General features: G+C 45.5%; 1 protein-coding gene across 1 annotated transcript in view; it reads left to right on the top strand.

Annotated features, from left to right (window-relative positions):
- Positions 1-239: 239 nt before the first annotated feature.
- Positions 240-24,462, top strand: part of LOC139229153 (interleukin-6 receptor subunit beta-like) — a 63,988-nt gene continuing 39,765 nt past the window's right edge. The window contains exons 1-2 of the mRNA XM_070860815.1: positions 240-319; positions 14,592-14,906. Of these exons, the coding sequence (XP_070716916.1) occupies positions 253-319; positions 14,592-14,906 (382 nt within the window). The 5' untranslated portion in view covers positions 240-252. The remainder of the gene's footprint in view (positions 320-14,591; positions 14,907-24,462) is intronic.

Genomic DNA, 24,462 nt, shown 5'->3' with positions numbered 1-24,462 from the left:
AAGAATGTCCTTGGTGCCAGTACTAATTGCTTACATGCAGCATGGCTGGAATTACTAAATATTTCCATGGGAACTTTACTTTAATTTGATATGCTCAACCACTAAGCCACATGGAAATTGTGCTATTAACTTTTTATATTGTAAAGATGCTAATCTTCTTTGGTAAATTAATTCAGGGACCATTTTGCTAAATCTTTGAATTAGTGTGTTATTATTGCTGTTATTTTTAGATTTGTGAGAACCATAACAAGCATGGCAGCTAATGTGTGCTTCTCAAAGCTGGAGGTCTGCTTTCTTCTGGTTCACCTCATTGATGCAGGTAAGGCTTAGAGTTTTTGAGTGCTGAACAATCGTATAAAATTTAGGACCTAGAACTGAGGTAAAATCTGTTAACAAGCTGCCATTTTGCGACCCGTTAGAAATGACTGTGGTAGCAGCGATTCCTGAATTTTGACATTTTTCACAACTTTTAGTGCCTTTATCATCAAAAGAACTTCCAAGGTGCTTCACAGGAAAAAAAAAATTGGACAAAAGGAGATACGAGGTGACCAAAAACCTGGTCAAAGAAATGGGTTTTAAGGAGCGTCTTAAAGGAAGTGGAGGGGCAGAGGGGTTTAGGGATGGAATTCCAGAGCATGAGGTGATGGTGGGGTGAAGGGAGGCACAAGATGCCAGAGAAAGAAAGACTTGCATTTATATAGCACCTTTCACGACCACTGGACGTCCCAAAGCGCTTTACAGTCAGTGAAGTACTTTCTGAAGTGTAGTCACTGTTGTAATGTGGGAGGAACAGAAAGCTCTGGGGGAAAGGCCATGAAGGGATTTAAATGCAAGGTTGAGAATTTAAAATATGAAACATTTATACATAAATTATAAAATGGTTACTCTAACAAAATAGTAGCAACAGTGCACTATACAGAAAATGCATTCAATGTATGCAATAATTGACATCTGTGAGTGCGATACAAGGCATGCTGAGGTGCAGAGGGACCTGGGGGTCCTTGTGCATGAATCCCAAAAAGTTAGTTTGCAGGTGCAGCAGGTAATCAGGAAGGCGAATGGAATGTTGGCCTTCATTGTGAGAGGGATGGAGTACAAAAGCAGGGAGGTCCTGCTGCAACTGTACAGGGTACTGGTGAGGCTGCACCTGGAGTACTGCGTGCAGTTTTGGTCACCTTACTTAAGGAAGGATATACTAGCTTTGGAGCGGGTACAGAGATGATTCACTCGGCTGATTCCGGAGATGAGGGGGTTACTGTCGAAATCTTGACCTCCGATAAACGACTCAGACACCTTCAGCTCCGGCAGAAGTTTCTTTAATTTACTTGCTAGCAAGGGAAAGGTCACACTCAGTCAATGGCTAAGTGAACACCTCCGCAATGGTACAATTTCACGAGATATTTATACAGTAAAATCCAAGTTATGGCCTCTCCCTGTGTATTGGCTCTGTCTTGCAGTCAGTGAATACAGATAAAGAGTTAATTACTACATCCTTGTCCTGACATGGTTTCCAGATATTTCCTTTTGTCAGGGTTATTAGTTGGCCAGCCGGCCCTTACTCGATGAGAGTGTGGTAATGAGCTATTGCCTGCCTTGCATTGTGTCAGGATGGCCCAGTTTCCTAGTCAGTTATCTTTTTGCATCAAATGGATGAGATCTCTACAAGAGATAATGGCTGATGGTTTGAGTACTTCGAAAAGGGTGGGGTGGAGTGGAACTGGTGTCGTATAGACAATAGGAGAGCACCATGGGGGGGTACTTGTCTCAGCAGGACTTGCCTCCTAGCTGTCTGGTAGCTATCAGCCATTTCAAGCCAGGTTTAGCTGTTTATGCAAGCCGACTGCTTTATGCAGAAATTTCTGGAAGGACCAGGACTCAATTTTGTTATATAATGCAAAGGGCACAAAAATACCGTGTGGTATCAGCTTAGATAAAAATAAATTTCCACATTACCTTATGATGATAGATTGAGTAGACTGGGTCTTTACTCATTGGAGTTCAGAAGGATGAGGGGTGATCTTATAGCAACATTTAAAATAATGAAAGGGATAGACAAGATAGAGGTAGAGAGGTTGTTTCCACTGGTCGGGGAGACTAGAACTAGGGGGCACAGCCTCAAAATACGGGGGAGCCAATTTAAAACCAAGTTGAGAAGGAATTTCTTCTCCCAGAGGGTTGTGAATCTGTGGAATTCTCTGCCCAAGGAAGCAGTTGAGGCTAGCTCATTGAATGTATTCAAATCATAGATAGATAGATTTTTAACCAATAAGGGAATTAAGGGTTATGGGGAGCGGGCGGGTAAGTGGAGCTGAGTCCACGGCCAGATCAGCCATGATCTTGTTGAATGGCGGAGCAGGCTCGAGGGGCTAGATGGCCTACTCCTGTTCCTAATTCTTATGTTCTTATGTTCTATGTTCATACTTGGGTGCAGAAAATCCAATACACACCTGAGTCATACATTAAAAACTTTGCACCCATGCACCTTTCTTGCCCACTTTTCCCATTATAAATTCCGATGTCCATGGTTATAATGTAAACCACCTAATGTGAACCTGTTACACCCCTGCAGCACTACCACTATATGAGGTGACAACTCTACGCAGCCAGTTTCCATTATAAATACGGATGTGGCAATTTTTAATGGAAATATAAAAATAAGGACCGAATGTTAGACTTTAAAATGGGGACTGAGTTACATCTGCGTGTCCTGGCCCAATTATCCAGCCACCCTCTAACCCTGCTGCACTTGAAGACTGCATTTGGTCTTGACTCCGTGCGTGCAATGCCACCGGAGATAAACGAGTATATAGAATAACAATAGACATCTATGAGCATATTCTAAGGCGTTAACCACAAGATGTTTTACTACTTTGAAACATACTCTTACCTATTGTTTAAAATACATGCAAATTCAAACATTTCTGCCGGATGTACTGTACATGGTTCAAGGGTGTAAATATGGATGTGAAATAAGTACCCATTGATTGACCTGAAGGAAAATTAATTGGAGGAAGATCGTCAATTCAGTCACCGTGGTCCCTCATACTACAATAACAACAACTTGTATTTATAAAGCACCTTTAATATAGTGAAACATCCCAAGGTGCTTCACAGGAGTATTATGTGATAAAAATTTGACACCGAGCCGCATAAGTTGAAATTAGTGCAGGTGACCGCAGGTGACCGAAAGGTTTAGGCAGGGAGTTCCAGAGCTTGGGGCTAGAGTCATATCTAGCACAAAGTAAGATGGTTGTGGTTGTCGGAGGCCAATCAACTCAGCCCTACGACATTGCTGCAGGAGTTGCTCATGGCAATGTCCTCGATCCAACCAGCTTCAGCTGCTTCATCAATGACCTTCCCTCCATCAGAAGGTCAGAAGTGGGGACGTTCGCTGATGATTGCACGGTGTTGAGTTCCATATACAATTCCTCAGATAATGAAGCAGTCCATGCCCAAATGCAGCAAGACCTGGACCACATCCAGGCTTGAGCTGATAAGTAGCAAACAACAAGGGCCAGGCAATGACTATCTCCAACAAGAGACAATCCCCTTGACAATCCATGGCATTACCATCATTGAATCCCCCACCAATATCCTGGGGGTCACCTTTGACCAGAAACCTAACTGGACCAGCCACATCAATACTGTAGCTACAAGAGCAGGTCAGAGGCTGGGTATTCTATGGCAAGTGGCTCACCTCCTGACTTCCCAAAGCCTTTCCACCACCTAGAAGGCACAAGTCGTGAGTGGGTTGGACTATTCTCTACTTGCCTGGAATGGGCACAGCTCCAACAACACTCAAGAAGCTCAACACCATCCAGGACAAAGCAGCCTGCTTGATCGGCATCCCATCCACCACCTTAAACATGCATTCCCTCCACCACCGACGTGCTCTATACCATCTGCAAGATGCGCTGCAGCAACTCACCAAAGCTTCTTCAATAGCACCTCCAAAACCCGTGACCTTTATCACCTAGAAGAACAAGGGCAGCAGGCACATGGGAACACCAGCACCTCCAAGGCAGACAGCGTCTGTGGAGAGAAAAACTGAGTTAACGTTTTGGATCGATGACTTTTCATTCGAACTCTATTTTTCTCTCTTCACAAATGCTGCCTTACATGCCACCTGAAATTATTCTGTTTTTATTTCAGATTTCCAGCATCCGCAGTATTTTGCTCATGAATCGTCAGAAGAGTTGATCACTGCAGAAATGCTTGGGATAATAAAAGCCCAGAATATGTTTTTTGTACTTGCAAGTCTGGCAAACATTTGAGTTGCATGTGTTTGATGGTATTCGCTGATGAGTAGAGGAGAGCTGACTGAAACTAGTGTGTGGTTTATAATTGCGTACTGGCAATTCTGCTCAACAACACAATGATCCAAACCATCCTAGGACTACATGCATGTTTCTATTTCATCTCCTGCCCAGTTGTCATTATTCCTTGATTTTAAAAAAAGACTTGCATAAGTATATAAGAAACAGGAGCAGGGGTAGGCCATTTGGCCCCTCGAGCCTGCTCCGCCATTCAATAAGATTGTGGCTGATCTGATCTTGGCCTCATTCCACTTCCCTGCCCGCTCCCCATAACCCTTGACTCCCTTATCATTCAAAAATCTGTCTTATCTCCACCTTAAATCCTCCACAGCTCTCTGGGGCAGAAAATTCCAAAGATTCACGACCATCTGAGAGAAGAAATTTCTCTTCATCTTCGTTTTAAATGGGTGACTTTTTATTCTGAAACTATGCCCCCTAGTTCTAGATTTCCCCACGAGGGGAAACATCCTCTCTGCTTCAACCTATCAAGCCCCCTCAGAATCTTACATGTTTTAATAAGTTCACCACTCATTCTTCTAAACTCCAATGAGTATAGGCCCAACCTGCTCAACCTTTCTTCATATGACAACCCCTTCATCTTAGGAATCAACCTCGTGAACCTTCTCTGAACTGCCTCCAATGCAAGTATATCCCTCCTTAAATAAGGAGACCAAATCTGTGTGCAGTACTCCAGGTGTGGTCTCACCAATGCCCTGTACAGTTGTAGCAGGACTTCCCTACTTGTGTACTCCATCCCCTTGCAATAAAGGCCAACATTCCATTTGCCTTCCTAATTACTTGCTGTACCTGCATACTAACTTTTTGTGTTTCATGCACAAGACCCCCAGATCCCTCTGTACCTTTTGCAATCTCTCGCCATTTAAATAATAATTTGCTTTTTTATTTTTCCCACCAAAGTGGATAACCTCACATTTTCCCTCATTATACTCCATCTGCTAAATGTTTGCCCGCTCACTTAGCCTGTCTATTTCCCTTTGCAGATTATTTGTGTCCTCCTCACAACTTGCTTTCCCACCTATCTTTGTATCATCAGCAAATTTAGCTACATTACACTCAGTCCCTTCATCCAAGTCATTAATATAGACTATAAATAGTCGAGGCCCCAGCACTGATCCCTGTGGCACCCCACTAGTTACAGTTTGCCAACCTGAAAATGACCCATTTAGCCCGACTCTCTTTTCCGAGAGAGACTTGCATCTATATAGTGCCTTTCACGACCACCGGACATCTCAAAGTGCCTTACAGCCAATTAAGTACTTTTGAAACGCGGCAACCAATTTGTGCACAGCAAGCTCCCACAAACAACAATGTGATAATGAACAGATAATCTGATTTAGTGATGTTGATTGAGGGATAAATATTAGCCAGGACACTGGGGATAACTCCCCTTCTCCTCTTCGAAATAGTGCCATGGGATCTATTATGTCCACCCGTACGATTTAAGGTGGAGAGGGCAAATAGGGCCTCGGTTTAACGTCTCATCCGAAAGACGGCACCTCCGACAATGCAGCCTAGAGAATCAAACCTAGAGTTGCCCGCACATGTGAGGAAGCAGTTGGCAGTGAACACATGCTAGTTGACAAAGTTTTGGCAAACTGAAGATACTGTGAAATCAATCCGCATGCATTATATTGAAAAGAGATTTAAAAACGAATTTTCTTGTCCGCTAAAATCATCAGATTGATGGAGTATCTCATAATTGCCACAAAATTCACAAAGCTGTGCTGACATCTAAATGTTTAACAGATATCACCACTGGAGCCACAAATTAAATATGCAAATGACCAGGACAAATAGATATTTGGCACTGCTCACTTCTGTTGATTGCAATGGCTATTTTACATTCAATGACAATGTTTCATACAATTCAATGCCAGATAATATGAATAATAATAATCCAGATACTTAATTGGTACTTATTTTTTTAAATGGTACTTTTCTGGTTTATAGACCAGTCATGATCTCATTGAATGGCGGAGCAGGCTCGAGGGGGCAAATGGCCGACTTCTGCTCCTGTTTCTTATGCTAAGTGGTTCCAGCTACGAAAAGCAGTTCATTTAAATGTTTACTATTCAATGGGTCATTATGAACAAGCTTTAAGCGCTGGTGTTGATCATGCACTCCTCGATGCCCATAGTACTGATCCATTTCAGGTGGCAATAGAAGGCACTGAGGTTGCAGGAATGGCCAATGCACACTGCACTCATTAATGGGCTCCAGAGCCATTTATACTGGTCAAAGCAGGACTTGAACCCAGGTCTGCCTGATGGGGAGGCGAGGGTATCACCAACTGAGCCACGCTGCTGCATGCTTACTTTATCTCAGAGATGGTTGTTGGGTTTTGTTCATTAAGGAACTAGCTAGTCAGTGAAGTGCTAAGTATAAATGCCAGCTCTTGTTTTTGCAGGTATTAAACGGGCTAGTGTTTCCGCAAATGGAGTAACTCAATTCATTGATTCATGTTAAAACTGGCAAAGTGGGATTTGTGCAAATGATCGTAAATTGTATTAAATCTGCACAACGCTGGGCCAAAGATTGCGGTCGGAGGCTTCCCACAGGCGGATGCCTCCAACCGAACAAAAGTACCTGGTGGTCCCGGAGGAACGAACACTTCCGGTCCGAGGCCTAGATAGACAGCCCAGCACAGAGGTCCATGCATCCCAGGAACGTAAGCATATCCTGGGATCGGAGGGCCTGGACCATCAATCACAATGTAATACTGTATTCTCATCGATGATACTGGTGAGTTCCCTTTGTACGAGCTCCCATTACGATCAATGAGATTACCCCCCAAAACACAAACACAACACACGAAATAAAAAAAACCTCCCATATTTAAAATTACTTGATATTGAATTAAATTAACATGTTTTGCACGCCTAGAACCAGCACTTGCGGGGCCACTGTGGGTGTATACACATATCGTATGCGCCCGTAGAGACCGTGATTTTCGGCCCCTTACTTCAAGAAAATTAACTGGGCACTTCTTTGATTTGTTGTTTCTGGGATCTTGCTATGTGCAAAATGGCTGGTCATGTTTGCTTGTAAAACGATCATCATTTCATTCGAAAATAGTTTGTTGGTCGTGGAAGGTTCTGAGGATGTGAAAAGGGCTATATAATTCGAAGTTATTTCTTGTCTCTATTTGAATCATTTTTTTGAAAGAATATTATTTTATTGACGCTAAAAATAAAACAGCACAAAGTTCAACATTTCTGAGCTGATTGATTAAATGCAATAATTAATGTTAGCATCCTCACAACTGGAACAGGGCTGGTGAGAGCTCTAATGAACAGTATGTTACATATATGTCTTGTCCTCTATTCCTTTGTATTTTATAACTTCACCTAATTTCCTAAATAAGTTCGATGAATGAATGGTTTTAATCTGTCGAGTCTCTGTTCTGTGTATAATATTTTTCAACTCTCCTAAATCAGTGTGGGACCTCAGCATGAACCTATGCATAATCCAGTGGCACGACCACAATTGGGATCATTTCTAAACCTCATGACTATGCGCTCTGCAGGGACAAAAAGCATCAAGATACAGTATTCAGATAGTTAGTGGACTGCTGCACTTGAGGAAACTGTTGCCTATCTGCTCAACGAGAAAATGGTGCGAAAGAACCCAAAATCATAAATGGGGTTTCGATTATAGATAAGCACGTGGAGTAAGGAAGAGAAAAAAGAAAGACTTGCATTTATATAGCGCATTTCACGATCACCTGAAACATCTTCACAACACCTTCAATGTGCTGAGACTTTCACTGCCAACTGCTTCCTTACATGTGTGGGAACTCATCCTCACATTACTCTAAGTTTGAGCGTAAAAAGAAAGAAAGACTTGGATTTATATAGCGCCTTTCACGACCACGAGATGTCTCAAGGCGCTTTACAGCCAATGAAGTACTTTTGGAGTGTAGTCACTGCTGTAATGTAGGAAACGCGGCAGCCAATTTGCGCACAGCAAGCTCCCACAAACAGCAAGGTGATAATGACCAGATAATCTGTTTTTTTTTTTGTTATGTTGATTGAAGGATAAATATTTGTCAGGACATCGGGGATAACTCCCCTGCTCTTCTTCAAAATAGTGCCTTGTGATCTTTTACGTCTACTATCTACCAAAAGATGGCACCTCACTGGAGTGTCAGCCTAGAAGTGGGACTTGAACCCACAACCTTCTGACTCCGAGGTGAGAGTGCTACCCACTGAGCCACAGCTGTTGCAAATGTCCCTTGCCCCATATCCACTTTTCAAGACCTTTCCAGTTATTCAACGATATGTCACGATGCAAAATGAAAACCTGTGCTTCTACTGGCTATTGCTTGGATGGATGCTGGTCTTTATTAAGGATCTACAGGTGTAAAATAGATACTGAACCATACTCCAGGGGGATGCAAGTTTATATTGGTTTTGCAATGGTATAGTTTAAAGTATGTTTGTACTGGAGACTTATGATTTATACTAGTAAAGTTAGAACTGATGCTCGTGAATCCCTGCCAAGATGAGTTAAAAATAAAATTCGTTCAAAGATTTTAGTGACCGACCCTCCTCCTGAGTGTGAATTGGTCACCTGACCCACCTCTATATTAAAACCAGAAGTGAGCAGGCTGGGGTCAATGTTGCATATGCAATAACTCAATAGGCTTAGTACTGTGAACTCAATCAGGTGCAACCTGACTCTACTTTATTAGCTCTCAAAGAGAGGATTAAACATGGAGGCTTTCTTTATATACAAGGGCTGCACCTGTCTGTGGCCCAGTGACCTCTAATGGTCACTGCCCCTGGTGGCAGGTAAACCCAGGCATACTTAGATTTCATCATACCCCCCCAAGATCTTGGTATCAGTCCTATTTACAAATTGAGATGGTCCGGGGCTTTCCACTCCCTAGTTGATCGTCTCAGTTCAATTCCAGATCTGGATGAGCTCTCAGAATCATTCGTGACTTGAGGCTGGGTAGCCGATCTAATGGGAGTGGCAGTGTCCATGTCGGGGATTGAAGGTCCAGATTCATTGACAACAGCAGGGTCGTCTGGTGGCTGAATATGAATCGGTTAGTCATTGATGGTATCTTCTTCAAGCTGTTCCGGTTCGTCTGTGTGCTGCAATTTCGTCTGATTAATGTGCCTCCTGCATGTTTGCCTATTAGTGAACCTGACAGTAATCACCCTGTTACCCTCCTTGGCCGTTAGAGTGCCAGTGACCCACTTGGGGCCTTGACCATAATTTAGCACATACACAGGATCATTAATAGAGATGTCGCGTGACACGGCAGTGTGATCATTATACCACTGCTGATGTTGACGTCTGTTTTCAACATGATCGTTAAGATCAGGGTGGACAAGCTAGAGCCTGGTCTTGAGACCTCTTTCATCAACAGTTCCGCAGGGGGGACCCCGGTAAGCGTGTGGGGTCTCGTCCTGTAACTAAGCAGTATGTGTGATAAGCGATTCTGCAAAGAACCATGAGTTAAGCTTTTCAGGCTCTGCTTGATGGTTTGGACAACCCACTCCGCTTGACCATTGGACACGGGTTTGAATGGTGCTGACCTTACGTGCTTGATACCATTGAGTCTCATAAACTCTTAAAACTCCAAACTCGTGAAGCACAATCCGTTGTCGCTCACAATGATGTTGGGCAGACCATGAATGGCGAACATGGCACGAAGGCTCTCAATGATGGCTGTGTATGTACTGGATGACATGATTACACATTCTATCCATTTGGAATACGCATCCACCACCACCAAAAACATTTTCCCCAGGAAAGGACCCGCATAGTCGATGTGGACCCTAGACTATGGTTTGGATGGCCACGACCACAGATTTAGTGGAGATTCCACTGGTGCATTGCTTAACTGCATGCAAGTGTTGCACTGATGCACACATGACTTCAAATCAGAGTCAATACCAGGCCACCAAACGTAAGACCAGGCAATGGCCTTCATCATCACAATACCGGGATAGGTATTGTGTAAATCCCGTACAAATCTCTCCCTGCCTTTTTTGGGCATAACAACACGATTACCCCATAGCAAACAATCAGATTGAATGGATAGTTCATCTTTGCGACGGTTGTAAGGTTTGGTCTCATCACACTTCCCTGGGAATGGCCAATCAATCACCGCTAAGGACACAATGTTTTATAACTGATAAGATCGGATCCTGGCTGGTTCAGGTCCTAACTTGTTGAGCATTGACAGGCAACCCTTCACTCTCAAAGGCATCCATGACTAACAGTAGATCTGTGGGTTGTGGCGTTTCCACCTCCAGAGTGGGCAACGTTAAACGGCTCAATGCATCGGCACATTTTTCGGTGCCAGGTCTATGGTGAATGACATAATCCTAGGCAGAAAATGTCAGCGCCCACCTCTGGATGCGGGACGATGCGTTAGTATTGATACCTCTAGGCTCTGAAAACAAAGATATGAGCGGCTTGTGATCGGTTTCAAGCTCGAAACGAAGCCCAAACAGATACTGGTACATCTTTTTAACCCTATATACCATGCCGTAGGCTCTTTCTGCTTTAGACATGCTTCTCGACGCTACGCAACAGGTTGTAGTTTTCCCGACTCATTGGATTGTTGGAGCACACAACGAACCTCATGTGATGAAGTGTCACAGGCCAATATTAAACGCTTGCACGGGTCATAATGCACCAGCAATTTGTTGGAACAAAGCAGATTTCTAGCCTTCTCGAAGGCTCTGTTTTGGGATACACCCCAAACCCAGTTGTTGCCTTTTCTGAGCAGCATGTACAGTGGCTCTAATAATGTGCTCAATTTAGGTAAGAAGTTACTGAAGTAGTTGAAAAGACCAAGGAACGAACGCAGCTCCGTCACATTCTGGAGTCTGGGTGCATTTTTGATGGCCTCTGTTTTCGAGTTCGCAGGCCTGATGCACCTGCAGCAATCTTCCTTCCCAGAAATTCGAACTCCAGTGCCATAAAGATGCACTTTGAATGTTTCAGCCTGAGCCCTACTTTGTCCAGACGACGTAGACCCTCTTCCAGGTTGTGCAGGTGTTCGGCAGTGTCACGACCTGTGCCCAGAATGTCATCTTGGAACACCACAGTTCTAGGGACGGACTTCAGTAAACTCTCCATGTTTCTCTGAAATATGGCTGCAGCCGAGCGAATTCTGAAAGGACACCTGTTGTAAATGATCAGCTCTTTATGCGTGTTGATGCACGTAAGTTTCTTTGACAATTCGACAAGCTCCTGTGTCATATAGGCCGACGTCAGATCCAATTTGGTGAAGGACTTTCCACTGGCTAGCGTTGCAAACAGGTCATCGGCCTTTGGTAACGGGTACTGATCCTGTTTCGAAACTGGTTGATCGTAACCTTGTAGTCTTCACAAATCCTGACAGTGCCATCACTCTTCAGCACAGGAACAATGAGACTAGCCCATTCGTTAAATTCGACCGGTGAAATGACCCCTTCACGTTGGAGTCTGTCCAGTTCGATTTCGATCTTCTCCCTCATCATGTACGGGACCGCCCGGGCTTGTGATGGACGGGTCTTGCATCTGAGTCCAGATGGATCTGCACCTTGGCTCCCGTGAAGTTGCCGATGCCCAGTTCAAACAGCGAGGGATATTTGCTCAGAACTTGAGCATACGAAGCGTCATCCACCGATGACAAAGCTTTAATATCATTCCAGTTCCACGTCATTTTTTCAAGCCAACTCCTACCGAACAGCGTTGGACCATTGTCTGGAATGATCCACAGCGGTAGATCATGAACCGCCCCATCGTACGACAACTTAACTGCTGCACTGCCAATCACTGGTATGAGCTCTTTGGTGTAGGTACGCAATTTTGCATTTACTGGATTCAGCTTGGGTCTCACGGCCTTGGTGTCCCACAGCTTTTCGAAAGTTCTCAGGCTCATAATTGATTGACTCACACCCGTGTCTAATTCCATAGATACCGGCACGCCGTTCAATTTTACTTCAATCATTATCGGTTGGCCCTTTGTCGGGAACGAATGTACACTATACACTTCCTCCTCAGGTATCTCGAGTTGCATTGCCAGATCCGCTCCGGACTGGTCATCATCATCCACTAGGCCCTGCCAGGTGTAACTCTGCCAACCGACGACACAATCTTGTGCACAGTACTTGCCGTGGAGTTCCGACTCTGCGAGGATATCTGCTTTGTACTATCGACCATGGTCAGGCAAGCCTGGGCGATCGTGATGGCTCCGCTCAGATCCAGCGTCTCCGCAGCCAGCAGCTTCCATAGGATCACTTTGTGGTTTATGCCTATTACAAAGACGTCACGCAGCATGTCTTCCAACGCGGTTCCAAACATAGAAACATAGAAACGTAGAAAATAGGTGCAGGAGTAGGCCATTCAGCCCTTCTAGCCTGCACCGCCATTCAATGAGTTCATGGCTGAACATGCAACTTCAGTACCCCCTTCCTGCTTTCTCGCCATACCCCTTGATCCCCCGAGTAGTAAGGACTTCATCTAACTTCCTTTTGAATATATTTAGTGAATTGGCCTCAACTACTTTCTGTGGTAGAGAATTCCACAGGTTCACCACTCTCTGGGTGAAGAAGTTTCTCCTCATCTCGGTCCTAAATGGCTTACCCCTTATCCTTAGACTGTGACCCCTGGTTCTGGACTTCCCCAACATTGGGAACATTCTTCCTGCATCTAACCTGTCTGAACCCGTCAGAATTTTAAACGTTTCTATGAGGTCCCCTCTCATTCTTCTGAACTCCAGTGAATACAAGCCCAGTTGATCCAGTCTTTCTTGATAGGTCAGTCCCACCATCCCGGGAATCAGTCTGGTGAATCTTCGCTGCACTCCCTCAATAGCAAGAATGTCCTTCCTCAAGTTAGGAGACCAAAACTGTACACAATACTCCAGGTGTGGCCTCACCAAGGCCCTGTACAACTGTAGCAACATCTCCCTGCCCCTGTACTCAAATCCCCTCGCTATGAAGGCCAACATGCCATTTGCTTTCTTAACCGCCTGCTGTACCTGCATGCCAACCTTCAATGACTGATGTACCATGACACCCAGGTCTCATTGCACCTCCCCTTTTCCTAATCTGTCACCATTCAGATAATAGTCTGTCTCTCTGTTTTTAACCACCAAAGTGGATAACCTCACATTTATCCACATTATACTTCATCTGCCATGCATTTGCCCACTCACCTAACCTATCCAAGTCACTCTGCAGCCTCATAGCATCCTCCTCGCAGCTCACACTGCCACCCAACTTAGTGTCATCCGCAAATTTGGAGATACTACATTTAATCCCCTCATCTAAATCATTAATGTACAATGTAAACAGCTGGGGCCCCAGCACAGAACCTTGCGGTACCCCACTAGTCACTGCCTGCCATTCTGAAAAGTACCCATTTACTCCTACTCTTTGCTTCCTGTCTGACAACCAGTTCTCAATCCACGTCAGCACACTACCCCCAATCCCATGTGCTTTAACTTTGCATATTAATCTCTTGTGTGGGACCTTGTCGAAAGCCTTCTGAAAGTCCAAATATACCACATCAACTGGTTCTCCCTTGTCCACTTTACTGGAAACATCCTCAAAAAATTCCAGAAGGTTTGTCAAGCATGATTTCCCTTTCACAAATCCATGCTGACTTGGACCTATCATGTCACCATTTTCCAAATGCACTGCTATGACATCCTCAATAATTGATTCCATCATTTTACCCACTACTGAGGTCAGGCTGACCGGTCTATAATTCCCTGTTTTCTCTCTCCCTCCTTTTTTAAAAAGTGGGGTTACATTGGCTACCCTCCACTCCATAGGAACTGATCCAGAGTCAATGGAATGTTGGAAAATGACTGTCAACGCATCCGCTATTTCCAAGGCCACCTCCTTAAGTACTCTGGGATGCAGTCCATCAGGCCCTGGGGATTTATCGGCCTTCAATCCCATCAATTTCCCCAACACAATTTCCCGACTAATAAAGACAAACATACATGGCCCAGCGAGATGTCTCAGGTCGGCAACAAATTCCGCCACGTCCTGGCCCTCAGAACGAACATGCTTGTAAAAGCGATATCTCGAGATAATGATGCCTTCTTTAGGTTTGAGATGGTCCCGAATCAGAGCACACAATTGCTCATAGGTCTTTGCTCTGGGGAGCACTAACTGGAGGTACAAATGACCCGAATTTCTAGGCCATAATGGATTCATTCTGATTTACGTTTACAGAACCATGTGGACTGACCTGCAGGGATCGCTAACAATATGTTGTTTTAATCTTCAGGCGCTGCCAGTGTGTTATGGGAAAGCTGCAGTCACATGACGTTGAGTTCACCAGTTCTTCAACTCGGGAATCCTTTGAGAGCTACGTGCCGAATGAAAAATGAAGACTGCGCTTTTGATTACAGAGTCAATCCAACCGACATCGTCTGGCGAATGAACGAGGAAGAGATTTCAAAGAACCATTGCAGTGCGTTGCATGACCAAGTGTCAACAGTGATCATCCCTAGTTTCAATCAATTGAAAGGCAACCTGACCTGCTACGTTCGTTACAATGAGTCACTGCAGCTACTTCAGTGGGCTGAAGTCAAAGCTGGATGTAAGTTCAGAAAAGAAGTGACTGGGATTGCAGTTACTGAAACTCCGAAATGCCGAATTACTGCACTAAATGGTATTCAGTCGGCTTTGTTTCATTTCATTCACAACAGTTTAAAACAACTGAGCAATTATTAGCATTGAGCCACCTCATCAGCATAATCTCTATTTTCACAAAATATTCATTTTCACCATTAGGCTTAAAACAAACACAAGCCACAACATAGAAAACATAGAAACATAGAAAATAGGTGCAGGAGTAGGCCATTCGGCCCTTCGAGCCTGCACCGCCATTCAATATGATCATGGCTGATCATGCAACTTCAGTACCCCTTTCCTGCTTTCTCTCCATACCCCTTGATCCCTTTTGCCGTAAGGGCCACATCTAACTCCCTTTTGAATATATCTAACGAACTGGCCTCAACAACTTTCTGTGGTAGAGAATTCCACAGGTTCACAATTCTCTGAGTGAAAAGGTTTCTCCTCATCTCAGTCCTAAATGGCTTACCCCTTATCCTTAGACTGTGACTCCTGGTTCTGGACTTCCCCAACATTGGGAACATTCTTCCTGCATCTAACCTGTCCAATCCCGTCAGAATTTTATGTTTCTCTGAGATCCCCTCTCAGCAGCAACTACTTGAATTTATATAGTGCTTTTAACCTAGTAAAATGTCCCAAGGCACTTCACAGAAGCATTATCAAACAAAATTTGACAACAAATTTGAGCCACATAAGAAGATATTAGGGCAGGTGACCAAAAGCTTGGCCAAAGAGGTAGGTTTTAAGGAGCGTCTTAAAGGAGGAAAGAGAGGTAAACAGGTTTAGGGAGGGAATTCCAGAGCTTCGGGCCTTGGCAGCTGAAGACACGGCCACCAATAACAACAACAACAACAACCAATGGTGGAGCGATTAAAATCGGGGATGTTCGAGTCTGGAATTGGTGCAGAGATCTGGGTGGGGGCGGGGGAGTCAGTTGTAAGGCTGGAGGAGATTAGTGATAGGGAGGGGCGGCAGGTAATCAGGAAGGCGAATGAAATGTTGGCCTTCATTGCGAGAGGGATGGAGTACAAAAGCAGGGACGTCCTGCTGCAACTGTACAGGGTATTCGTGAGGCTGCACCTGGAGTACTGCGTGCAGTTTTGGTCACCTTACTTAAGGAAGGATATACTAGCTTTGGAGGGGGTACAGAGACGATTCACTAGGCTGATTCCGGAGATGAGAGGGTTACCTTATGATGATAGATTGAGCAGACTGGTTCTTTACTCGTTGGAGTTCAGAAGGATGATCTTATAGAAACATTTAAAATAATGAAAGGGATAGACAAGATAGAGGCAGAGAGGTTGTTTCCACTGGTCGGGGAGACTAGAACTAGGGACACAGCCTCAAAATACGGGGGAGCCAATTTAAAACTGAGTTGAGAAGGAATTTCTTCTCCCAGAGGGTTGTGAATCTGTGGAATTCTCTGCCCAAGGAAGCAGTTGAGGCTAGCTCATTGAATGTATTCAAGTCACAGATAGATAGATTTTTAACCAATAAGGGAATTAAGGGTTACGGGGAACGGGCGGGTAAGTGGAGCTGAGTCCACGGCCAGTTCAGCCATGATCTTGTTGAATGGCGGAGCAGGCTCGAGGGGCTCGATGGCCTACTCCTGTTCCTAATTCTTTTGTTCTTATGAGACAATGGAGGGATTTGAAAACCAGGATGAGAATGTTTAAATCAAGGCATTGCTTCATCAGGAGCCAATGTAGGTCAGCGAGCACAGGGGTGAGTGGGACGGTGCGAGTTAGGACACAGGCAGCAGTAAAATATTCAGATTTAATGGGAAAGAATATTGGGGACTTTCTTCAATGGTCCATGCCCTGTTTGTTGCCAGAATGACGGGCCATTAGAAATCGGGAGGGGGGGCAGGGGTGACGGTGTTGGGCACCTTGGCTGCCCGCTTGACGCCCAAGGCCTGCCTAGTATAATTTTCAGGTGGGCCCACAAATAGGCCAGCACTGCATGGCTGCTTTGAGCATAAGGCTGCTTCAATATGTAAATCAGGGGTGCTGTGCCTGTTGCTGCACCCTCCTGACAAGGTCCGGGTCTAAATAGGCGGAGTGGCTCCGTGCACACCCAGTTGTACCGGGCGGTGAGCGCATTAACTGGCAGAGACAGCTGGCGGCCACTGAAGAAAAAGGGCAACAATGATGTGCCCACATGAATTAGGGAACCTGCTCCTGATACTTCAGAGGGGTCAGGAGTGAAGGTCCTCGGTGAAGACTCTCTTGCACTTACACCGGTCGAGACGTCCCACTCATTTTCCGGTCTGTTGACCCTGATATCGACAGGGGCGGGTTGCGTATGCGGGTGTGGTGGAGTTTCGGACGGGAAAGTCTGGGCTTCCACGCATGCTTAACTCCATGGCGTGCGACTTTATCCCCGCCCGGAAGTCGGCCTGATTGACAGGCTTGGCTTCCAGTCGGACCAGGTAGGGAGCATGCAGCTGCTTCTGGGAGCATGGAGGAGGGTGGGGAAGAACTTCGATCCCCGACTCCTGGGCCGTCCAATCTTGCTGGGGAAGCACTCCTGCTCCTCCTGGCCCACAAGCAGTGCTGTAAAGGCACTTGCCTCCTCCCCCGAAGTTGTCCTCGCCTCCCTTCAGCTGACGGATATCCCGAGGCATGGGCAGTCGGGCCAGCCAGGGTTAACCCTGCAAAGCAGGCGAAATCCGAGGCTGCCAGCCTCATTATAATATTTAAATTGTCAATCCGCCTCCTGGGAGCCGGTTGGCTGCTGCCCCTTGTCCCGCCTCCATTACCCCTGGAAGTGGGCGAGTTGGGGTCGGGTTTGAGATTTTAAGAATTTCAACATCTCACCCGACCCCAACCCACTGGTTTCTGGGGGTTACAATTTACCCCATTGATTGTAATACTTCTTGTCCATCTCTTCCTCCCTTTGCTTCACTTGTCTTCAGCTGCCATGGTCCCATGCTCTTGAATTCCTATCCCCCCCCCCCGCCATCTGCCCCACCCCTCCCCAAGTCGTTCCACCTCTTACCTCCCTCTCCTCTTTAAGACCTTCCTTAAAACTCACTTTTTTGACCAGGTTTTTAGCCTCCCCTCCTAATATTTCCTTCTTTGGCTTGACATCCATTTATATGCCTCTGTGAAGCACCTAGGGATGATTTTCTACATTCAAGGCGCTAAAGAAATGCAAGTTGTTACGAAATATGCTAAGCATTTTACCATTCCCCATTATTTTGTTTGGGATTATTTTGTTTGCAAGTTAAATGTATCTATCATTTTATTTTTTAATGTCTGTGTAAACAGAGATGGTTACAAGCAAAGAGGTCCATTTCATGCTTCTCAGCATCGAATCGTAAAAATTTGCGGCACAGAAGGAGGCAATTTCGGCCCATCGTGTCCACGCCGGCCGGCAAAGAGCTATCCAGCCTAATCCCACTTTCTAGCTCTTGGTCTGTAGCCGTGTATGTTACAACACTTCAAGTGCACATCTAAGTACTTTTTAAATGTGGTGAGGGTTTCTGCCTCTACCACCTTTTCAGGCAGTGAGTTCCAGACCCCACCACTGCCCTCTGGGTGAAAAACCTCTGCTCAAATCCCTTCTAAACCTCCCCCCAATTACTTTAAATCTATGCCCCCTGCTTGTACTCATGATGTACTGTGAGCTGCTTCACCTGTCCCATCCCAGATAACGCTTCCAAATCCTCTATGACGCACCACACTAGAATGGCAGAGTGCTGATCGCGAAGCATCTGGGTTCCATCAAGTTCAACCTGAATTTTGAGAAAGAGCGGGAGGCAGTGGGGCGAATTGTAAAGCTCTTTCACAGAGCCGGCACAGGCATGGATCGAATGGCCTCATTAGGCGCTGTATGATTTTGATTTTCTATGCAGCTTGAAGTATTGAATTCACAAAGGGCATTTTGATATTAAAGACCAACTACTAAAATAGTCATGAAACTAGCATGTTGCTCAGGATACCATGAAAGTAAAATGTGTTACTGCAATCCTTATAGCTGGCAGTCGCCACGTATACAGAAACAGCTCGACTGTGGCTCTAGTGCAGGGCAGTGAGAAGTGAGTTTTAACCAATAAGGGAATTAAGGGTTACGGGGAGCGGGTGGGTAAGTGGAGCTGAGTCCACGGCCAGATCAGCCATGATCTTGTTGAATGGCAGAGCAGGCTCGAGAGGCTAGATGGCCTACTCCTGTTCCTAATTCTTATGTTCTAATGTTCTTATGTTCTTATAATGTAGCTATAAATCATTTGAATGTGACAGATTTACAGGAGCAATTAAAGGACATTTGGATCCTGTCGCGAGGTTGCTCTTTCTGGAGGTGTGATTATACCTGATGGGAGTAATTAAAGCATGTCAGCCTGTCAAAAACAACTTTCACTTGCATAACATAAGAACGTAAAAAATAGGAGCAGGAATAGGCCATACGGCCCCTGGAGCCTGCTCCTCCATTCAATAAGATCATGGCTGATCTGATCATGGACTCAGCTCCACTTCCCCGCCCGCTCCCCATAACCCCTTCTCCCCTTATCATTTAAGAAACTGTCTATTTCTGTCTTAAATTTATTCAATGCCCCAGCTTCCACAGCTCTCTGAGGCAGCGAATTCCACAGATTTACAAGCCTCTGAGAGAAGAAATTCCTCCTCATCTGTTTTAAATGGATGGCCCCTTATTCTAAGATCATGCCCTCTAGTTCTAGTCTCCCCCATCAGTGGAAACATCCTCTCTGCATCCACCTTGTCAAGCCCCTCATAACGTTGTACGTTTCGACAAGATCACCTCTCATTCTTCGAATTCCAATGAGTAGAGGCCCAACCTACTCAATCTTTCCTCATAAGTCAACCCCCTCATCTCCGGAATCAACCTAGTGAACCTTTTCAGAACTGCCTCCAAAACAAATATATCCTTTCGTAAATATGGAAACCAAAACTGCACATAGTATTCCAGGTGTGGCCTCACCATTACCTAATATAGCTGTAGCAAGACTTCCCTGCTTTTATACTCCATCCCCTTTGCAATCAAGGCCAAAATATCATTGGCCTTCCTGATCACTTGCTGTACCTGCATACTATCCTGTTGTGTTTCATGCACAAGTACCCCCAGATCCCACTGTACTGCGGCACTTTGCAATCTTTCTCCATTTCAATAATAATTTGCTCTTTGATTTTTTTCTGCCAAAGTGCATTACCTCACACTTTCTGACACTATACTCCATTTGCCAAATTTTTGCCCACTCACTTAGCGTGTTTTTTGTCCTTTTGCAGATTTTTTGTGTCCTCCTCACACAATGCTTTTCCTCCCATCTTTGTATCATCAGCAAGCTTGGTTACATTACACTCAGTCCCTTCTTCCAAGTCGTTAATCTAGATTGTAAATAGTTGGTGTCCCAGCACTGATCCCTGCGGCACCCCACTAATTACTGGCTGCCAACCAGAGAATGAACCATTTACCCTGACTCTCTGTTCTCTGTTAGTTAGCCAATCCTCTATCCCCGCTAATATATTACCCCCAACCCCGTGAACTTTTATCTTGTGCAGTCATCTTTAATGCAGAAAAGCATCTCGAGTTGCTTCACAGCGTAGTGTAATAATAAACAGACACTGAAACAGTACAGGAAACCCATTATCAGAAAGATTAGGAGGGGTGACCAAATGGTTGGTCAAAGAGCTGGGCTTTAAAGGTGGTCTTGCATGAGGAGAGGGAAGTAGAAGGGTTCAGCGAGGTGTAGTGTATTCGCTTCATGGGCTCTTTGCTTAAGAATTCATTGCTATGAATTTGCTGTAAAGAACGAGCTGGTTTATTAGCAAAAGTTTAACAATCAAACTGAACGCTACCAGTTCATCCACCAGGCTCATAACTGTACGCCTCATCGTGGAGAACCTGAACTCAATTAACAGGGGTTTTATTGAGTCTTGTGAACATCACGTGACTGGCAAAGCCACTCACAGTGCAACAGCGCCACAAGCCTGTAAGCATGCTCACAGGTGCATACAATACAGGAGGGAATTCTAGGGTTTAGTGCTGGGACGTGCCACCAATAATCTTTGTAAGGGGCCAGAGGCAAAGGAACTGGGAGTCAGTAGCAGTGAGGGGAGCTGGGTGGGCATGTTATAGCCCTGTAAGAGGAAACGTTTCAAGGATACCCTCAAAGCCTCCTTAAGTGCAACATCCCCACCGACACCTGGGAGTCCCTGGCCTAAGTGGAGGAAGAGCATCTGGGAGGACGCTGAGCACCTCGAGTTTCGTCGCCGAGAGCATGTAGAAAACAAGCGCAGGCAGCGGAAGGAGCGTGTGGCAAACCAGACTCCCCACCCACCCTTTCCTCCAACGACTGTCTGCCCCACCTGCGACAGAGACTGTAATTCCCACATTGGACTGTTCAGTCACCTGAGTACTCACTTTTAGAGTGGAAGCAAGTCTTCCTCGATTTCGAGGGACTGCCGATGATGATGATATAAGGATAGAGAGGAGCGAAGCGATGAAGGGAATTGCATACGAGGATGATCATTTTAAATCCGAGGTGTTGTGGGTCTAGAAACCAAGGTCGATCAGGAAAGATGGGGGTTGGTGTGATGCCCCAAGATAGAAGGCGCAAGTTTCGAGCCCTGCGCTAGGCTGTCCCGGCGAGTGCAGGCTGGCACTCCATCGCTGTATTCTGGGTTGCGTCCAGTGGGGCACTCGTGTCATGGTCTGGGTCATGGCAGCCCGTGAAGAAAACCCTCCCGCCTTGTGGGATGAACCACCCCCATCATTGGCCGGTCTAAAAGAAATAGTCACCACCACAGAAGGCGCTCACGGCCTGTCGGACTGTTAATCCATCTGCGAGCCCTTCCACTACTTCACAACCTTCTCCAAGGGAAGAAAGTGAAGATACGGAAACAGCAGTGGAAATTAATAGCAGGCAGTGCGCAAAAAGGGTAGCTGACCACATTCCCTCCAGACGGGTTAGGTTAAAATGACCCCATACTCTGGATCGCAATACAGCCAGGAACAGATAGGTTTTTGTAATATCTGTAAGCTTGTAATGTTTGTAGCTCCACACTAGATGTGGACGTATTGTGTACTGCAACTACAGAGTTAATAATTAAACACACTAGGCTGTTCCAGAGGCTTCCGACAGAGCTGCCTGCCATGTTAGAAAGCTGTGTGTGCTGTGCCCTGTGAATATATCACAGTTTACATTCAGAACACTGTGGCGAAGAGCTCCACCAGATCCCCATTGATTAAATTTAGATTTCCAAAGTTTTGTTTCTATTTTAGATTTTATGTAAACCCCTATTGGATCCATGGGAGATTCAAAAATATGTCTGCCGACAACCAGAGTTTTTGACAGATCTTTGTTCTCCCCTCATTTTCGCGTCACACACTCACACCCTGTGCTTTGCACCATCCCTGAGTAAGGAGGCTAGGTCGACGGCATGCTCCCAGCTGATTGCTGGGATGGGTCCTGAGATGGCTACAAGGCTGCTGAGTTATCCCTCGCTCCTGGTGAGAATGTATCTGAAGTCCTGCTTTCCACCTGCTGTCGATGGCACAGTTTAGACCGAGGGGGATAAACTTGCATCGCTTGCACTGACCGTTAGCGCCCCCAGGGGTTGCTAATGGGGCGCAAACGATTTCTCGCCCGGGTCGGGAGGGGGGGTTGCGGGGAGGTTTAACCGCCTTCCGCGATATTGCGCAGGAGTTAGCAAAGGCGCAAACCGGCAGCGCCCCATTCCCGCCGGTAGCGCTGGTAGCGCCGCTGCACCGGCGATGATGATGTAATCTCCCTGCGCACTGACCCTTTTTCCGCCCCGGAGTGGAAATTGGGTAGCGCCCCGTGAGGCCGCTGTGGGCGATGTTCGCGCCAGCCTCGCGGGTCGTGAACCAGACCGCACTCCGCTCACGGGGCAAAAAATAAAGGGGAGGTGCTTGCCGGCATTTTTTTTTTTAATTGTCGACTTTCGTGGAGTCCGTGCTATGATGGTGCAGCCCGGTACTTTGATTCTGTGCCGGGCTGCGGCTACGGCATCCCGTTCCCCGGTGGCCAAGTGGTGGCCCCTCGCCCCACTGCAGAGCTCGCAGCGTGCCCTCCCCGTTAACGGAAGGGAGGGCCCTGTGCTCCCGCCAGTGCTCCGGTCCCGCCCCCAAGAGGAAGTGGGAGCGGTAATCCCAATTTCGCAGCTGGGACTAGACTTCTGCACCGGGCGCAGGAAGTCCTGCCTCGCCTCGGTTACCGCTCCCAAACAGGGCAATGCCGAATTTCGGCCCCCATGTGTCATCCACATAATCTTTGCCAGAACCCTCCTCATCATAGTTTAAACTGCAACACTGAAATAATTGGGAAAAATTAAATCTCAAACAAAATATGAAGAAAATTTTACCAAGCTTTTTAAGGTTTGGATGAACAGGATACTATTTATAACCCGAGGTAGTTACCAACGTAGTAAATAGTGTAAGAACAAAATTATGTATGTCCATGTTTCACACCTGTCCAGATAATAGAATACAATGTGTGAACATGGTTTGTTTACATAGCCCCACCATTGACAAAGTAATAAATCTCATTAAGCACTCCATTAATGTAGCAACATTAGCTTGTGTATGGAAATAACGTTTTACACTACAATATTGAGTTTGCTAAATCAAAGACATCTTGAGAAAGCTAGGAAATTACTGCCACCTATTGCAATATGAAGTGTATAGCATTAAAGTTAGTGACAAGGAATGGATTTATTATGCGATCCCCATGGCAGATTCAACGAAGAACAAAGAGTGTCCTCGCCAACTTTCATCTCTCAAGCTGGCAATGCAGATTAACCAATCATTAATAATAATTAATAATAATAACTTTTATTTGAAAAGCGCCTTTAAACGTAGTAAAACGTCCCAAGGTGTTTCACAGCAGTGTTACAAGACAAAACAGATAAATTTGACACCGAGCCACAAAACAAGAAATTAAGGCAGATGATTAAAAGGTTAGTTAAAGAGATAGGTTTTAAGGAGCGTCTTAAAGGAGGAAAGAGAGGTAGAGAGCCATTTAAATGTTTAAACATGAATTCATTCATCTAAATGCTGTTTGTTGGATCTTGCTTTGTCCACTTCTACAAAACGGACGACACACTTACAAGTAATTCGTTGGATGGGGAGCACGTCATTTAAGAACATAAGACATTTAAGAACATAAGAAATAGGAGCAGGAGTCAGCCATTTGGCCCCCTGAGCTTGCTCCGCCATGCAATAAGATCGTGACTGATCTGATCATGGACTCAGCGCCACTTCCCTGTCCGCTCCCCATAACCCTTTACTCCCTTATCGCTCAAAAATCTGTCTATCTCCGCCTTAAATATATTCAATAGCAGCCTCCACAGCTTTTTGGGGTAGAGAATGCCATAGATTTACAACCCTCTGAGAGAAGAAATTTCTCCTCATCTCAGTTTTAAATGGGCGGCCCCTTATTCTAAGACTATGTCCCCTAGTTTTATTTTCCCCAATGAGCGGAAATATCCTCTCTGCATCCACCTTGTCGAGCCCCCTCATTATCTTATATGTTTCGTGAA

This window comes from Pristiophorus japonicus, chromosome 18, assembly GCF_044704955.1.
Source record: "Pristiophorus japonicus isolate sPriJap1 chromosome 18, sPriJap1.hap1, whole genome shotgun sequence".
In the NCBI taxonomy this organism is placed as follows: domain Eukaryota; kingdom Metazoa; phylum Chordata; class Chondrichthyes; family Pristiophoridae; genus Pristiophorus; species Pristiophorus japonicus.
This window is presented reverse-complemented; position numbering and strand designations above follow the sequence as displayed.